The sequence below is a fragment of the Hemibagrus wyckioides genome, linkage group LG28 (assembly GCF_019097595.1).
Source record: "Hemibagrus wyckioides isolate EC202008001 linkage group LG28, SWU_Hwy_1.0, whole genome shotgun sequence".
Lineage (NCBI taxonomy): Eukaryota > Metazoa > Chordata > Actinopteri > Siluriformes > Bagridae > Hemibagrus > Hemibagrus wyckioides.
The window spans coordinates 20584524-20602023 of NC_080737.1; the positions used below are offsets into that span (position 1 = coordinate 20584524).

The window sequence follows — 17500 nt, forward strand, 5'->3', positions numbered from 1 at the left end:
GGGTGTGTCAGAGGGCGTGTCCTCTAAAGCAGGTTGTTTTTTTACCTCGGGGAGTTTTGGCAGTGAACTCAGAGTCAAAGTAAACGGTATCATCGGGTCGACCAATCGCTGGTTTAAACGGAGGCTTCACCTCTCTGCGGAAAAGTTTCTGTAACAACATCATCAATAAATAACTCACACCTGTGTTACACACAAACACACACACACACACACACACACTTACATTCCAGTCAATGGTGGCAAAGAACTGATGTCTTTTGATCTCCTCAACTCCATCAGGCCCAGCCCCTAAACACACACACACACACACACACACACACACACGTGATATTAAATGATGAAGATTAATGAACAGCAGGAAGAAAGAGCTCGTCATCAGGAAGGAATAAATAATAACGATTCAATTTAATTACCAAGTCGATTTCCAGGGTTTCGTTTAAACAGGTTACGCAGGAGAGACTGAGCTTCAGAACTCAGATATGATGGCATCCCTAACTTTGCCCTACACACACACACACACACACCCATCATTTCACTAATACATTCCAGTGCAGTGCTGAAAGACTCGAGGCTTCATGACACCTCTACCACAGCATTACTCAATATGTGTGATGATTATGATGCATTATTACTGTTATATATATATATATATGTGTTATAACATGTTGTATATATAATACATTGTAATAAAGCATTATAATGTCTTCTCCTTCCTGCACTGAGGTTTTTCCTGAGTATGAGGTGAACTGAGAGCTGCAGTGTTACTCACTTTAATATCATGGTCATTGTGTCTTTACGATCTTTTCCCTGAAACGGCAGCATTCCGGTCAGCATCTCGAACTGTGGACACAGCAATAATAACATCATTAAAATGTGAAGTAACTGACCACTGAGGTAGCTGACCACTGAGATAACTGACCACTGAGGTAACTGACCAGTGAAATAACTGACTACTGAGGTGACTGACCACTGAACTCACAGCAGCAGCTGGACTGAGAGTTCAGAGAATTCTGAGACATCTTATGAAAACCCTTGTGTCCAGTGAGAGGTGAGTGTCAGAGAGTCGAGTGTCAGATCATTCCTCCTGTGAACTCGTCCACTCTTGTTCAGGACGATCCTGCTGTCATGGCCATCACCTGTATGAGCTCCACCCACTCACCATTAAAACGCCGTATGACCACCAGTCAGCGCTGTGGGAGTGGCCTCTGCGGTTCACCACCTCGGGCGCCATGTACTCCACAGTTCCGCAAAATGAATATGCCTTATTTTCATGATCTACAGACTCCTTACTGAGGCCAAAATCTGACACACACACACACGCGCGCACACACACATACACACACATACACAAAAGATAATCAGCTATTATATTTAATTATTAAAAATATAGATTTATAATATTCTTTTCTCTGGATTTTTTTTTTTGATAAACCCTGATTAGTTGATTTACACACCAGTGAGTTTAATATGACCTTCATCATCCAGAAGGATACTGCAAACACACACACACACACACACAATATCAGTGATTAAACACACACACTGATTACTGCACAACATGGAATATAAACATAAATTAATAAATTAAAATAAATGTATAAAATGTAGTGTGTGTGTGTGTGTGTGTGTTACTTCTCAGGTTTGAGGTCTCTGTAGATGATCCCCAGGCCGTGTAAATGATCCAGAGCCAGAGCTAATTCAGCCAGATAGAACTTCACATCCTCCTCAGTGAACATGACCTGATCACACACACACACACACACTTTGTTTCTTCTCTTTATACTCTTCTGTAAATGTGTATTTATTAATTAATTTATTTAGTCTGTGGGTCAGTTTTCTTTTATGGTCAGCTTATAGATGTGAGAGAGGATTGAAGGAGTGACCTCTGACCTCTTTAGAGAGGCGTGTGAATAAATCTCCTCCTCTCAGGAAGTCCAGGATTAAATAAAGTTTTCCTTCCGTCTGAAATGCTGAGCACAGAACACACACACACACAATTATTAGTCCCATATTAATGACACTCTGTGCACTTCCTGTCTCTGGACATTGCATGTCATCTAACCAATCAGAGCTTTAGGGAAGAGCCATTAATGGAGTGATCTGATTGTCTAGTTCTGATAAACACACTCACCGTAATGTAATTTGACGATAAACGGGTGATTCACCTCCACCAGGATGTCTCGCTCCATCTTTGTCCTAACACGGTCTCTCACTAAACACACACACACACAATACTGACATAACTAATTAACTGTAAAAACAAACAATTACTTTAAACCCATGTTTACAAACACACACCTTTCAGTGTTGCCTTTTTGAGGACCTTCATGGCATAGAGCTGTCCTACATCTGGCCCTCTGTTCTTTCTCACAAGGAAAACCTGCACACACACACACACACACACACGCACACACACACACACACACACACAGAATTAGGGCCGGTCTTTGTGCTTGTTTTTTACCAGGAGTCTCCAACCTGTTTACCTCTGAGAGGAAACTTTGACTAAATGAAGGTGGGGAAGAGCTTTTCCTGTCATATTATTAGTAACATTTATTTACACAGCTTACTGCAATAAACCAGACCAGCTGAATGATAGTTTTATGTGTGAACTTGTCAATATCGAACATTATAATTCTGCAGTAAATCATTTTAAAGTGACATCAGAAGCATGATAACTGTGGAGTCGACTCCACTAGACTTATCCACTTATTATTGTCAGATATCCTTCATTCACATGAATTCTGTTATTTATCAGCACATTGTTCCTGACCACTCCATGACACACACCCTGATGACCCCAACAAGACTGAAAAAGACTCTTTTTAGTTAAAAAGGGAAGACTTTGATACCAAAAGTGATATTAATGTTGGAACAGAGACCTGACCTTGTATTGGACTTCATGAGATTAAATAATAGTATTCTTATGGCATTCATATGCATGTGCAATGTGAAATATTAAAGTGTACTTCACTCTGAAACACCAGCTACAGTAATAAGAAATGTCTGGTCCTGCATCGTCCTGCAGCAGGAGAGATTCTTACTTTTCTTTCTTACTCTTACTTTCACAGCATCGTAGCTTTATTCCTAACGCTGTCCGATCCCCAGCAGCTTCCAGGTTAAAATGATCTGTCGTGTTTTCTTTATCCTTTATCCAAACGACTTCAATTTGTGTTTATAGATTTAATTTTATATAATACATGTATGGTCTTGGTGCTAGCTGTGTATTTGTGTGTGTGCGCGTGTGTGTGTGTGTGTGTATGAAATGGATTGATGAACCGCTGGATTAACCATGTGATGAAGGAGTGGGATTTGTCTGTGGAGTCAGATGTCGGTAGGACATGGGAAAGAAGCGGGCCCTGGCAGTTTAATTGGGATAATATATAATCGCGCATATATAGTCGAACCCTCTGTTGGGGGGTCTTCAACTCCCACCTCCGGATGAGTTTCAGATTCCGAGGGAGGTTGGGGACATTGAGTCTGAGTGGACCATATTCTCCTCCTCCATTGTTGACGCAGCTATCCAGAGCTGTGGCTGTAAGGTCTCTGGTGCCTGTCGTGGTGGCAATCCCCGAACCCAGTGGTGGACACTGGAAGTAAGGGATGCAGTCAAGCTGAAGAAGGAGTCCTATCGAGCCTGCTTGGCTCACGGGACCCCGGAGGCAGCTGATGAGTACCGGCAGGCCAAGCAAGCTGCAGCCCGGGTGGTTGCGGAAGCAAAAACATGGGTCTGGGAGGAGTTCGGTGACACCATGGAGAAGGACTATCTGTCAGCCTTGGGCAAATTCTGGCAGACCATTCGGCGCCTCAGAAGAGGCAAGCAGTTCTCTGCCAACACTGTTTACAGTGGAGGTGGAGAGTTGCTGACCTCGACTGGAGATTGTCGGACGGTAGAAGGAATACTTCGAGGATCTCCTCAATCCCACTGACACGCCTTCCGTAGAGGAAGCAGAGGCTGAGGACTCGGAGGTAGATTCATCCATCACCCAAGCTGAAGTCACTGAGGCAGTTCAGCAGCTACTCGGTGGAAAGGCGCTGGGGGTGGATGAGATTCGCCCTGAGAACCTTAAGTCTCTGGATGTCGTGGGGCTGTCTTGGCTGACACATCTCTGCAACATAGCACGGCAGCCAGGGACAGTGCCTCTGGACTGGGTGAATGGGGCGGTGGTCTTTTTAAGAAAGGGGATCGGAGGGTGTGTTCCAACTATAGGGGATCACACACCTATAGGGAAAATCTATTTCAGGGTACTGGAGAGAACAGTCTGACCATTAGTCAAACCTCGGATTCAGGAGGAACAATGCAGTTTTCGTCCTAGTCATGGAACACTGGACCAGCTCTATACCCTCCACAGAGTGCTCGAGGGTTTGTGGGAGATTGCCCAACCAGTCCACATATGTTTTGTTGACTTGGAGAAGGCATCTAACTGTGTCCCTCATGGCATTCTGTGGGAGGGGCTCTGGGAGTATGGGGTCCGTGGCCCTCTATTAAGGGCTGTTCGGTCTCTGTAAATCCAGACCAGGAGCTTGGTTCACATTGCCAGCTGTAGGTCAGACCTGTTCCCAGTGTATGTTGGACTCCGGCAGGGCTGTCCTTTGTCACCGGTTCTGTTCATTATTTTTATCCAGAATCTGTGTCTGAAACACGTAGCCTCAATTTCAAGGGGGCATGGTCCGAAATAACTATGGCTTGATATTCACACTCAACAACCATATGAAGTAGTTTATCATCAATAAAAAGATAATCTATTCGCGAAAATGAGTTATGAACTGCAGAGAAGAAGGAATAACCCCTAGAGGTGGGGTTTCTGAACCTCCAAACATCAGTCAGACCATGTGTCTGAAGAAGAAGGTTAACTGTTTGGGATGATTTGGATTCAGGACACATTTTCGATGAACTGCAATCTAGTTTGGGGGAAAGTGCACAGTTTATATATCCCCCTAAGATGAGGTAATGGGTATCTATGTTGGAGATACGGGAGAAAGTATGAGTGAAGAAAGTATTATCATCCCAATTTGGGGCATAAATGTTCATTAAAATAACAGGGAGTCCATACGGTCTCCCCATCACATTAATATAACGCCCCATGGGGTCTGAGTCAATATCAGACATTACAAACAGTATGTTCTTATGCATTATAATTGCTATTCCCCTTGTCTTGGAATTAAAACTGGAATGAAATGTTTGCCCTATCCATCTTCTTGTCAGTCTGGTTTGGTCTGCTATCCGGAGATGGGTTTCCTGGAGAAACGCTATATCAGCTGTCAAATATTTCAAATGTTTTCAAGATGTAAGAGTATCTTTTTCCGTTTCACAGGATGATTTAAAGATTTAACATTCCAGCTAATGACATTAATCATGTGCCCTGCATTTCCCATTAAACTAGTGTTAGCCATTGGAAGACTTAGTAGATAAAACACTGAGAACACAACCCCATAAATCAAGACAGTAAAATTTTAAATTTGCAAAACAAAAAATAAACCGTTCAAGAAAATTAAGTCTGATAGGTTCCGTACCCCAGCCACCTAAATGAACCTGGTGGCAAAAACAACCATTGCAAAATGTGTCATAAAGTATATTATGGTAGAGGGGGACCACTTTAGTGTCTAATAAACCAGACCCCACCTAGCCCCTTAATTGTAAAAGAAAAGAGTAATAACAACGCTTCACATTGTCTCAGCAGTGAACAGTATCAGTGAAACATTATAAATGTCCTATACACACACACACATACACAGACACAGACACACACACAAGAACTCCAGCTATCCATCATGTCATGTCACCATCATCTCTTAGTTATACCCAAAGACCAGTGTCTTTTATAACTGTTAAAATGAAGTAAGTGACAAATTTAAAAGAGCTCCATAGTCTTAAACACTGGTCTCTGTCAAAATATAAAAAATATGAAAAAGGCAAAGATCAAAAGGAAAGTGGTAGGATGGTGTTACAGTCACTTTGCTGCTTCCTCACCCTGAATCGTAGACTTCACGTAGGCCATTGCTTTCTGCGGGTCCAAGAATTCCTTATTATCTCCCTTGTAAGAGATTCGGAGTCGAGCAGGAAACATTATCCCCTATCGGACATCACGTTTGCCTCAGAGCAGATTTCCAACATCACTGAAAGCAGCCCGCACTCTGGCAACATTCGCGGTGTAATCTGGAAAGATGGCTATCGGTTGACCTTTATATCAGAGCGGGCCTTGTTCGCAGACTCGGCGAAGAACATCTACGCAATTGTGTTAATAGTGAAGTTTAGCGATCATCACCCGGGGCTTTCCGTTAGGCTTTTTAGCCGTTGTGCCTCTGTGTGAACAGTCGATTAGGATGTCTTTCTCTAGGTTTAAGGCTTCTTTCAGAAGCTTAGTGACTGCAACAGTAGAACTTGAGCCGGTTTCCTCTGGTATTCCCGCAATACGTATATTGCATCTTCACATCCTTCCTTCTAAATCGTCGTTCTTTTCCTTTAGGTTAGCCAGCTCAGTTGTTAGTTCTGCAACTGCCGTCCTTAATGAAACAGTCTCGTCCGACCATGTTGACAATCCTTCCTTTACATTGCGGATGGCGGTTTTCATATTATCCATTTCAGAGTGGATCGTGTTGTTTGCAATTTCAGATTTTAGTTCTTTTAGTTCGTTCTTAAGGGAGGTGAAGTCTTCAGAAGGAGCATTTTTAAGTTCCACCCTGATTATAGCCGAGATATCCTCTCTCAGAGAGGCTAAAATATCTGCTTTCAAACCCTCCGTACCTGTCAGTGATTCTGACCATGGAATGCGAGGCAAGCCGCCGGAGGTGCTTGTAGGGCCGCCGTATTTAAATTTACGTAAATTAGTCGCCATTACAAAAGAGGACACGGATATCAGTTGTTCAGAGTGGTCTAACCGATATTAAAGGACAATGTTCACAGTGAATTCATCAAAAGTGTGTTGTAAAATAATAATTTTAAAAGAAGCCAGACGGGAGCTAAGTTCCACACGTCTTACTCCATCGTATGCTTACCAGCACCCCCCGGTTCATTATTTTTATGGACAGAATTTCTAGGCGCAGCCAGAGGCTGGAGGGAGTCCGGTTTGGGTACCACAGGATTTCATCTCTGCTTTTTGCAGATGATGTTGTCCTGGTGGCTCCTTCAAGCCAGGACCTACAGCATGCACTGGGGCAGTTTGCAGACGAGTGCAAAGCAGCTGGGATGAGAATCAGTGAAATCAGAGAAATCCGTGGCCATGGTTCTCGACCTGAAAAAGGTGGCTTGTCCCCTCCAGGTTGTAGGGGTGTTCCTCCCTCAAGTGGAGGAGTTTAAGTATCTCGGGGTCTTGTTTACCAGTGAGGAAAGGATGGAGCGTGAGATTGACAGACGGATCGGTGCAATGGCAGCAGTAATGCAGTCTATGTACCGGTCTGTTGTGGTGAAGAAGGAGCTGAGGCGAAAGGTGAAGTCAATCTACGTTCCTACTCTCACCTATGGCCATGAGCTTTGGGTCATGACCGAAAGGACGAGAACCCGGATACAAGCGGCCAAAATGACTTTCCTCCATAGGGTGGTGGAGCGCTCCCTTAGAGATAGGGCAAGGAGCTCTGTCACCCGGGAGGAGCTCGGAGTAGAGCCGCTGCTCCTCCACATTGAAAGGGGCCAGTCGAGGTGGCTCGGGCATCTGTTTCGGATGCCTCCTGGACGTCTCCCTGTGGAGGTGTTCCGGGCATGCCCCACCGGGAAGAGACTCCGGGGCTATGTCTCTCGGCTGACCTGGGAACGCCTCGGAATTCCCCCAGAAGAGTTGGAGGAAGTGTCTAGGGAGACGGAAGTCTGGGCATCCCTGCTTACACTGCTGCCCCCACGACCCGGCTCCGGATAAGCAGGAGACAATGACATGACATGATGATTCACTCTGAACCACAGCTCCACCTGCTGGACAACACACACATTCACTCACACACTCACTCACACATACTCACACATACTCACACATACTCACACATACTCCCTCACACACTTACACTCAAACACACACACATTCACTCACTCACATAAACTCACTCACACACATACACACACACACACTAATACACCCTTACACTCATACACACACACACCTTACCTTGCCAAATGATCCCTGCCCCAGGACTTTGCAGAGTTCGAAGTGTATGGGTTCTGCTTTCTCTGACCCTTCCTTCACCAGGTGTGTGATTGTGATCTCCTTCTCTGGACATTCATCCTGAGGTGGAGGAACAACACACACAGATGTAGAGGTCTCACACAGGTACACCTGCCCCTGCATGCAGCTTATCTATTCAACCAATAAGGTGGCAGCAGCACCGTGGATAAGCAGTGTAGCAGTCAGGGTCTCAGAGATCACACCTTTTCTTCTCTCTGATGTTTGATGTGAATGTGAACTGAAACTCAGGAGGTGGATGAACATTCTGCTGCTGCCGTCTGATTGGCTGATCAGAGAACTAATGGATGAGCCGGTGTAATAAACTGGACAGTGAGTGTACACAGTGACTTGCAAAAGTATTCAAACCCACAGGAAGTATCCAGATTTGTCCAAATAACAAATTATCTTCGTCCTGTGAGTATTCTACTCCAAACTCGCGTCAGGATAATTGACCACTCTGAAAACACTGAAAACAATCCGTGCATAAGTATTGAGCCCTGTGTTCCTGAAGCTCCAGGTAAAAGATCCGGTCTACACTTCTGAAACAGCTTCCACTCCAAACAACACAACAACAAACCTGACTGACCACAACACACACCTGAGTTCCATCTGACTGAAGCTCTAACAGAGGAACCTGACTGACCACAACACACACCTGAGTTCCATCTGACTGAAGCTCTAACAGAGGAACCTGACTGACCACAACACACACCTGAGTTCCACCTGACTGAAGCTCTAACAGAGGAACCTGACTGACCACAACACACACCTGAGTTCCACCTGACTGAAGCTCTAACAGAGGAACCTGACTGACCACAACACACACCTGAGTTCCACCTGACTGAAGCTCTAACAGAGGAACCTGACTGACCACAACACACACCTGAGTTCCACCTGACTGAAGCTCTAACAGAGGAACCTGACTGACCACAACACACACCTGAGTTCCACCTGACTGAAGCTCTAACAGAGGAACCTGACTGACCACAACACACACCTGAGTTCCACCTGACTGAAGCTCTAACAGAGGAACCTGACTGACCACAACACACACCTGAGTTCCATCTGACTGAAGCTCTAACAGGGCTGACCACCACACTCTGGTACTGCAGCAACATCTTTCCTACCAGACTCTAGTCTTGGGGGAAATTCCATTCTTTAAGATCTGCAGATAAATGATGAATTTCTTCAGAAAAAAATGACTGGAAAAATTGTTACTGAGGTGAAGACTTTTGCAAGACTCTGGATACGCTGTATGTGTGTCTGTATGTGTGTGTGTGTCTGTATAGTTATATACATGTGTGTGTCTGATACTGTTAGTGTATCAGTGTGTATCAGTGTGTGTTAGTGTATCAGTGTGTGTTAGTGTATCAGTGTGTATCAGTGTGTGTTAGTGTATCAGTGTGCATCAGTCACACTGATACACACTGATACATTAACACACACTGATACACACTGATACACTAACACACACTGATACACTAACACACACTGATACACTAACACACACTGATACACACTGATACACACTGATACATTAACACACACTGATACACACTGATACACTAACACACACTGATACACACTGATACACACTGATACACACTGATACATTAACACACACTGATACACACTGATACACTAACACACACTGATACACACTAACACACACTGATACACACTGATACACACTGATACACACTGATACACACTGATACACACTGATACATTAACACACACTGATACACACTGATACACTAACACACACTGATACACACTAACACACACTGATACACACTGATACACACTGATACACACTGATACACACTGATACATTAACACACACTGATACACACTGATACATTAACACACACTGATACACACTGATACACTAACACACACTGATACACTAACACACACTGATACACTAACACACACTGATACACACTGATACACACTGATACACACTGATACATTAACACACTGATACACACTGATACATTAACACACACTGATACACACTGATACACTAACACACACTGATACACTAACACACACTGATACACTAACACACACTGATACACTAACACACACTGATACACACTGATACACACTGATACATTAACACACACTGATACACACTGATACACTAACACACACTGATACACACTGATACACACTGATACACACTGATACATTAACACACACTGATACACACTGATACACTAACACACACTGATACACACTAACACACACTGATACACACTGATACACACTGATACATTAACACACACTGATACACACTGATACACTAACACACACTGATACACACTAACACACACTGATACACACTGATACACACTGATACACACTGATACACAATCAGCATGAAAACCTGAACCTTTTCATTTACACTCTACAAATAAATAAACAGATAAACATAGAAAGATATGCACTTTATCAAAAATTATAATTTACTATACCATAATTATACAATTATTATTATTATTATTATTATTACAAAAGAATGAAACAGAAGACTTGTTCAGTGAGTCACATGACCTCAGGAAGTGGATGAGGTTTGAGGGAGACACCACAGGAAAAGGAAGTGTGTGTGTGTTGAATCATGTTTTCATGTTCTCACACACACACACACACACGATAATTTTACATTGTCAGCACCGAGACAGAAAGAGGAAACACTGACAGTTTGTAATAAATATTTGTGTAAAATCTACAGAGGTAGTTTGAAATGATGGGACAGTTCACTGTGTGTGTGTGTGTGTGTGCGCGTGTGTGTGTGTGTGTGTTCAACACTACAGAAATGTGCACAGAAATCAGAAGGACTAATACTAAATAAGGAAATCTCCTCCACTTCCGCAGTCGCGCACACACACACACACACACACAGACAGACACACAGACAGACACAGACCATACCAGAGTTCTAAGAGTAAATGTGTGCCTGTGTGTGTGTGTGTGTTAGACTGGGTCAACAGTACTATCAAGGCTCACAGTGAATAAGAGTGAATAATTAATTGTGCTGCTCAGATGATTGTGTGGGGAGGAGACAGAGAGGGAGGAGACAGTGAGAGGGGAGACAGAGAGAGGGGAGACAGTGAGAGGGGAGACAGAGAGAGGGGAGACAGAGAGAGGGGAGACAGAGAGAGGGGAGACAGAGAGAGGGGAGACAGAGAGGGAGGAGACAGTGAGAGGGGAGACAGAGAGGGAGGAGACAGTGAGAGGGGAGACAGAGAGAGGGAGGAGACAGTGAGAGGGGAGACAGAGAGGGAGGAGACAGTGAGAGGGGAGACAGTGAGGGAGGAGACAGTGAGAGGGGAGACAGTGAGAGGGGAGACAGAGAGAGGGGAGACAGAGAGGGAGGAGACAGAGAGAGGGGAGACAGAGAGAGGGGAGACAGAGAGGGAGGAGACAGTGAGAGGGGAGACAGTGAGGGAGGAGACAGAGAGAGGGAGGAGACAGTGAGAGGGGAGACAGAGAGGGAGGAGACAGTGAGAGGGGAGACAGAGAGAGGGGAGACAGTGAGAGGGGAGACAGAGAGAGGGGAGACAGTGAGAGGGGAGACAGAGAGAGGGGAGACAGAGAGGGAGGAGACAGTGAGAGGGGAGACAGTGAGGGAGGAGACAGTGAGAGGGGAGACAGTGAGGGAGGAGACAGAGAGAGGGGAGACAGAGAGGGAGGAGACAGTGAGAGGGGAGACAGAGAGGGAGGAGACAGTGAGAGGGGAGACAGAGAGAGGGAGGAGACAGTGAGAGGGGAGACAGAGAGGGAGGAGACAGTGAGAGGGGAGACAGTGAGGGAGGAGACAGTGAGAGGGGAGACAGTGAGAGGGGAGACAGAGAGAGGGGAGACAGAGAGGGAGGAGACAGAGAGAGGGGAGACAGAGAGAGGGGAGACAGAGAGGGAGGAGACAGTGAGAGGGGAGACAGTGAGGGAGGAGACAGAGAGAGGGAGGAGACAGTGAGAGGGGAGACAGAGAGGGAGGAGACAGTGAGAGGGGAGACAGTGAGAGGGGAGACAGAGAGAGGGGAGACAGTGAGAGGGGAGACAGAGAGAGGGGAGACAGTGAGAGGGGAGACAGAGAGAGGGGAGACAGAGAGGGAGGAGACAGTGAGAGGGGAGACAGTGAGGGAGGAGACAGTGAGGGAGGAGACAGTGAGAGGGGAGACAGAGAGGGAGGAGACAGTGAGAGAGGAGACAGTGAGAGGGAAGACAGTGAGGGAGGAGACAGTGAGAGGGGAGACAGTGAGAGGGAGGAGACAGTGAGAGGGGAGACAGAGAGGGAGGAGACAGTGAGAGGGGAGACAGTGAGGGAGGAGACAGTGAGAGGGGAGACAGAGAGAGGGGAGACAGTGAGAGGGGAGACAGAGAGAGGGGAGACAGAGAGAGGGGAGACAGAGAGGGAGGAGACAGTGAGAGGGGAGACAGTGAGGGAGGAGACAGTGAGGGAGGAGACAGTGAGAGGGGAGACAGAGAGGGAGGAGACAGTGAGAGGGAAGACAGTGAGGAAGGAGACAGTGAGGGAGGAGACAGTGAGGGAGGAGACAGTGAGAGGGGAGACAGTGAGGGAGGAGACAGTGAGAGGGAAGACAGTGAGAGGGGAGACAGTGAGAGGGGAGACAGTGAGAGGGGAGACAGAGAGAGGGGAGACAGTGAGGGGAGACAGAGAGAGGGGAGACAGAGAGGGAGGAGACAGAGAGGGAGGAGATAGAGAGGGAGGAGACAGAGAGAGGGGAGACAGAGAGGGAGGAGACAGAGAGGGAGGAGACAGAGAGAGGGGAGACAGAGAGGGAGGAGACAGAGAGGGAGGAGACAGAGAGGGAGGAGACAGAGAGAGGGGAGACAGAGAGGGAGGAGACAGAGAGGGAGGAGACAGAGAGAGGGGAGACAGAGAGGGAGGAGACAGAGAGAGGGGAGACAGAGAGGGAGGAGACAGAGAGAGGGGAGACAGAGAGGGAGGAGACAGAGAGGGAGGAGACAGAGAGAGGGGAGACAGAGAGGGAGGAGACAGAGAGGGAGGAGACAGAGAGAGGGGAGACAGTGAGGGAGGAGACAGAGAGGGAGGAGACAGAGAGGGAGGAGACAGAGAGGGAGGAGACAGTGAGGGAGGAGACAGAGAGGGAGGAGACAGAGAGGGAGGAGACAGAGAGAGGGGAGACAGAGAGGGAGGAGACAGAGAGAGGGGAGACAGAGAGGGAGGAGACAGAGAGAGGGGAGACAGAGAGGGAGGAGACAGAGAGGGAGGAGACAGAGAGAGGGGAGACAGAGAGGGAGGAGACAGAGAGGGAGGAGACAGAGAGAGGGGAGACAGTGAGGGAGGAGACAGAGAGGGAGGAGACAGAGAGGGAGGAGACAGAGAGGGAGGAGACAGTGAGGGAGGAGACAGAGAGGGAGGAGACAGAGAGGGAGGAGACAGAGAGGGAGGAGACAGAGAGGGAGGAGACAGAGAGAGGGGAGACGAGGAGATCAGGTTCTTTAATCAGGAAATAATAAATTCAGGTACAGGATCTCAGACATGCCACTTATAATGTGACTGGAAATGAACCATTTTCTGATTTAGAAGTTTTTTATTCTTCTTTAATTTTGAAGATGTTTTAGGTTTTATGATTTTGCCAAGATTTAATACACTTTAATGAGTTTAATATATTATTATTACATACATATACACACACACACACACACACACACACACTTACAGTAAACGGAGCCTCCTCCTCCCCCATTGTGTCGTCCTGTTAAACACACACAAGACAAGACATGTTAGAGTAAAGTGGAATTCACACACACACACACACACACCTCGTGTTCCTCAGCATGTGTGGAATTCGATGTGTTTAATCTGCAGACAGATCAAATCAGCTAAAACTTTGTACAGGAGCCACAGCGCAGTCTTTCTAGTTTTTGGCTCCGGGTGAGAAACGGCACTAAAGGAACCGATACGCACTACATGATCAGAGCTAGCTGATGTTTATTTTACTGTCATTAACAGTTAGACAAACCTCTACTGTCATCATGACACTTGCCATAAGCCCCGCCCAATCCATCCCAAGGTGAGGATGGGAAGACTGTTCACTCAGCACGTGTCTGGCAACTCTCTCACACACTGAACAGTGCAGAAGTGTGTGATTTGAGACACAGCCTGATTTTGCAGATTTTGGTCACACATTTAGTTTCTGTTTTATAAAGTTTGATTTATGTTCTTAAGCAATGCTGCAAAACAAACCAGGAGGAAAGGTGTTCCAGCTGAGTGAAATAAGGGTCCTGCTGGCTGTGTAGTGCACTACTGCGGAGAGATTCAGGACTCAGCCCTGGGGCAGGGAGTGACCAGGATTTATTAATGATATCTAAACCATTAGAGGAGAAAAAGGGATAAGAGGATGTAAACCTTGCTGATTCATGGAGAGTAAACAACACACACATGATCAGTTAATTCATCTTATAACAGGTTTATAAACACAGTAATAAAGACTTGAACAAACACTCAGGAGGATTCAGAGAGAGGTTGAGAAGGAAGAGAACACACTCAGGTCTGATTTAGACTGGAAATCTGAGAGAGTCAGAATGTAATGTGATGAAGAACTTTGTGGAGTGTGTTATGGAGGAGCAGACTGAAGCAACACACACACACACACACACACACTCCTGCAACATGAAGAATATAACAGAACTTACAATCACTTCATTCTCCAAAGGACCCAGCTGCGGTTTCTGCCACGGATCCGCGAACTGCGCGAGCGGCATCTTCACTCACACACACACACACACTCACACACACACACACACACTCACACACACACACTCACTCACTCACACACACTCACTCACACACACACACACACACTCACTCACACACACTCTCACTCACACACACACACACTCACACACACACTCTCACTCACACACACACACACACTCACACACACACTCACTCACACACAGAAACAAACTTTACACGAATTAAATCTTTAAGCACTGACTCCGGATCCTTCTGTCAGCACCTGAAGTCTCTCCGACGGAGTTATTGTCTCTCCTGAACTCGAACTCACTTCCCGATCACTAAATTCCTCAAAAGTGAAAAACTTTTCGCAGCTAAACGCTTTCTAACGCCGAAATCACTCACTTCCGGTTTCAGTGAAAAAAAAATGGCGCCCCCTCCCTTACCTGTGTGGCAGCGCGGGCCGTGTAGTCACGTGACATGCAGACGTCACCCAGGAGCGGCTGGACTCTGCCTTCCTATTGGTCAAAGAAGCAGATATTACAGCGCTCTCTTCATATATTATTATTATTATTATTATTATAAAAAACAAGAATATCTAATTAAATTCATGTAAAATGTGAAATGAAATCATACAATAAACTTTAATCTGTTAATAATCTGTAATTATTCTGAATTTATTCTCTCATTCTCAGATATGTGCTGAATATTAAATGTTTCTATATATTATAGATTATATACTAAATTATAAATATTACCTTAAAAACAATCTGTATTTACTAAAGCACCTGGTGTTATACCTCTGAACAAAGGTTTTATTACAGTATCATAATAAAATAATAAAACTCTCTCTCTCTCTCTCTGTTCTTTACGAACTCATTGGACAATTTAAGTTTTGTTTTTTTTTTACATTTAAACACATGTTGCATATTAAATGATATAAAATAAGAAATTATATTGCTATAAAAATAACACATTAAGAAGTTCCCTGGCGAAGCCAGACATTATACTATAAATTATATTCTGCATAAAGGCTTTATTACAGTGTTAATAACACACAGGTGTCCTGGGGGTGGGGCTTACTTTACTAACATCAAACTGGACAATAAAAGAAATATAATGATACACAGGCAGGGGGGGGGTGGAGAGAGGGAGAGGAAGAGGGAAAGGGAGAGAGAGATAGAGACAGGGGCGGTGGAGAGAGACAGACAGAAAGAGAGAGGGAGAGGGAGAGAGAGTGTGTATAAAAGTATAAATGAAGGTCACACATTCACACACTGCCCCCTTGACTGGTCTGTAGTGTGTGTAGCTGGGGGTTTTAGATTAAAGTGTGACTGAATGAAGGGAAGAACAGTTGAAACAGTGAGACTGGAACACAGCCCTGATGATGGTGTAGATGAGAGACCCTGCTGCAGTGTGACACGTGACCGATCCTCCAACACGCCCATCTCCTGACCCCTGACCACTTCCTCTGATGTCACATGCCTCCAGCTTTAGCACAGCGATGTTGTGTGCAATCAGTGTATCAAGATTATTCTTATCAATATTACAAATGATAAAGACAAGAGACAGTGTGACCTTTGACCCCATTTCACTTTAATGACCGCTCAGTGGACAAGAGTGAGTGAGATTATACAGCTGTCAAGGAAAACATTCTCACTTCTGCTCCTCATGTTATAAAATAAAATAAAATAAAATAAACTCTCATTCTGAAACAGTAAGAGACCCTGAAACAGAACACACACACACACACAGATAACACGATCGAGTCGAACACATTTCCCACAATCCTTTGTGTTTTCACTCCGCTCTCAAAGAACTCCACTATTAGGCACAACAGCTTTAGCAATTAACTTAAAACTCTTATAAATAATAAACCATTGAACATCTCCATCACACACTAATCTATTCACACTAGTGACCTGTGTGTGTGTGTGTGTGTGTGTGAGCTACACAGAAGTTCTGCTATTATACACAATTTCTAATGTATGAACACTTTTCTTCCTTTGTCATGCAGCTGTTTTTAGATTTATATATAAAATATATAACTGAATAAAAGCAAAAAACAAAAGATTAAATGAATAAATACGTCTTTAATCCACATCACGTGATTTATTTTAGCAGTTCAGCTCACACACAGGCTGTGTTCAGTATTAGTGATCAATTTCCCTTTACTTTAGAGAAGGACAAAGTGTTTAAAGTGTGTGTGTATAGTGTGTTGAGGGGTGGTGTGTGTGTGTGTGTATAGTGTGTTGAGGGGTGGTGTGTGTGTGTGTGTATAGTGTGTTGAGGGGTGGTGTGTGTGTGTGTGTATAGTGTGTTGAGGGGTGGTGTGTGTGTTTAGCTGACAGATTTGAGCTTGGCCCAGGGGTTAGTGCCACGCACATCTATAGGAGGATTGTTGTAGAAGATGTGATTACACAAATCCTCCAGCGGAGGCTCAGGGTCTGTGGTGGCGAACTGGGCTGCGTCCTCAATCTCCTTCCTCACTTCTACATCGATCTCCTGTAGGGAACAGAGACTGGTTTATTACAGCACACACACACACACACACACACACACACACACACACTGCATATTTACAATTCTAACCATCTGTCTCTAACAATCTGGG

At 45.1% G+C, this 17500-nt stretch overlaps 2 protein-coding genes across 7 annotated transcripts in view; both read right to left on the reverse strand.

The window, feature by feature from the left end:
* Nucleotides 1-15316, reverse strand: part of rps6ka3a (ribosomal protein S6 kinase a, polypeptide 3a) — a 33031-nt gene extending 17715 nt beyond the window's left edge. The window contains exons 1-13 of the mRNA XM_058382827.1: nt 14844-15316; nt 13868-13903; nt 8094-8210; nt 2299-2380; nt 2132-2212; nt 1891-1970; nt 1633-1739; nt 1455-1492; nt 1160-1302; nt 770-840; nt 414-502; nt 224-288; nt 46-148 (exon numbers count right to left, since the gene is read on the reverse strand). Of these exons, the coding sequence (XP_058238810.1) occupies nt 46-148; nt 224-288; nt 414-502; nt 770-840; nt 1160-1302; nt 1455-1492; nt 1633-1739; nt 1891-1970; nt 2132-2212; nt 2299-2380; nt 8094-8210; nt 13868-13903; nt 14844-14912 (1081 nt within the window). The 5' untranslated portion in view covers nt 14913-15316. The remainder of the gene's footprint in view (nt 1-45; nt 149-223; nt 289-413; nt 503-769; nt 841-1159; nt 1303-1454; nt 1493-1632; nt 1740-1890; nt 1971-2131; nt 2213-2298; nt 2381-8093; nt 8211-13867; nt 13904-14843) is intronic.
* Nucleotides 15317-16460: 1144 nt separating this feature from the next.
* pdha1a (pyruvate dehydrogenase E1 subunit alpha 1a) overlaps nt 16461-17500 on the reverse strand; it is a 7484-nt gene continuing 6444 nt past the window's right edge. For 3 of the 6 annotated variants that reach the window (XM_058383751.1, XM_058383748.1, XM_058383747.1), the window contains one exon: nt 16960-17391. In XM_058383751.1, the coding sequence (XP_058239734.1) occupies nt 17227-17391 (165 nt within the window). In that variant the 3' untranslated portion in view covers nt 16960-17226. Of the gene's footprint in view, nt 17392-17500 lie in introns of all 6 variants that reach the window. The other 3 variants (XM_058383746.1, XM_058383744.1, XM_058383745.1) reach the window with 2 other exon arrangements.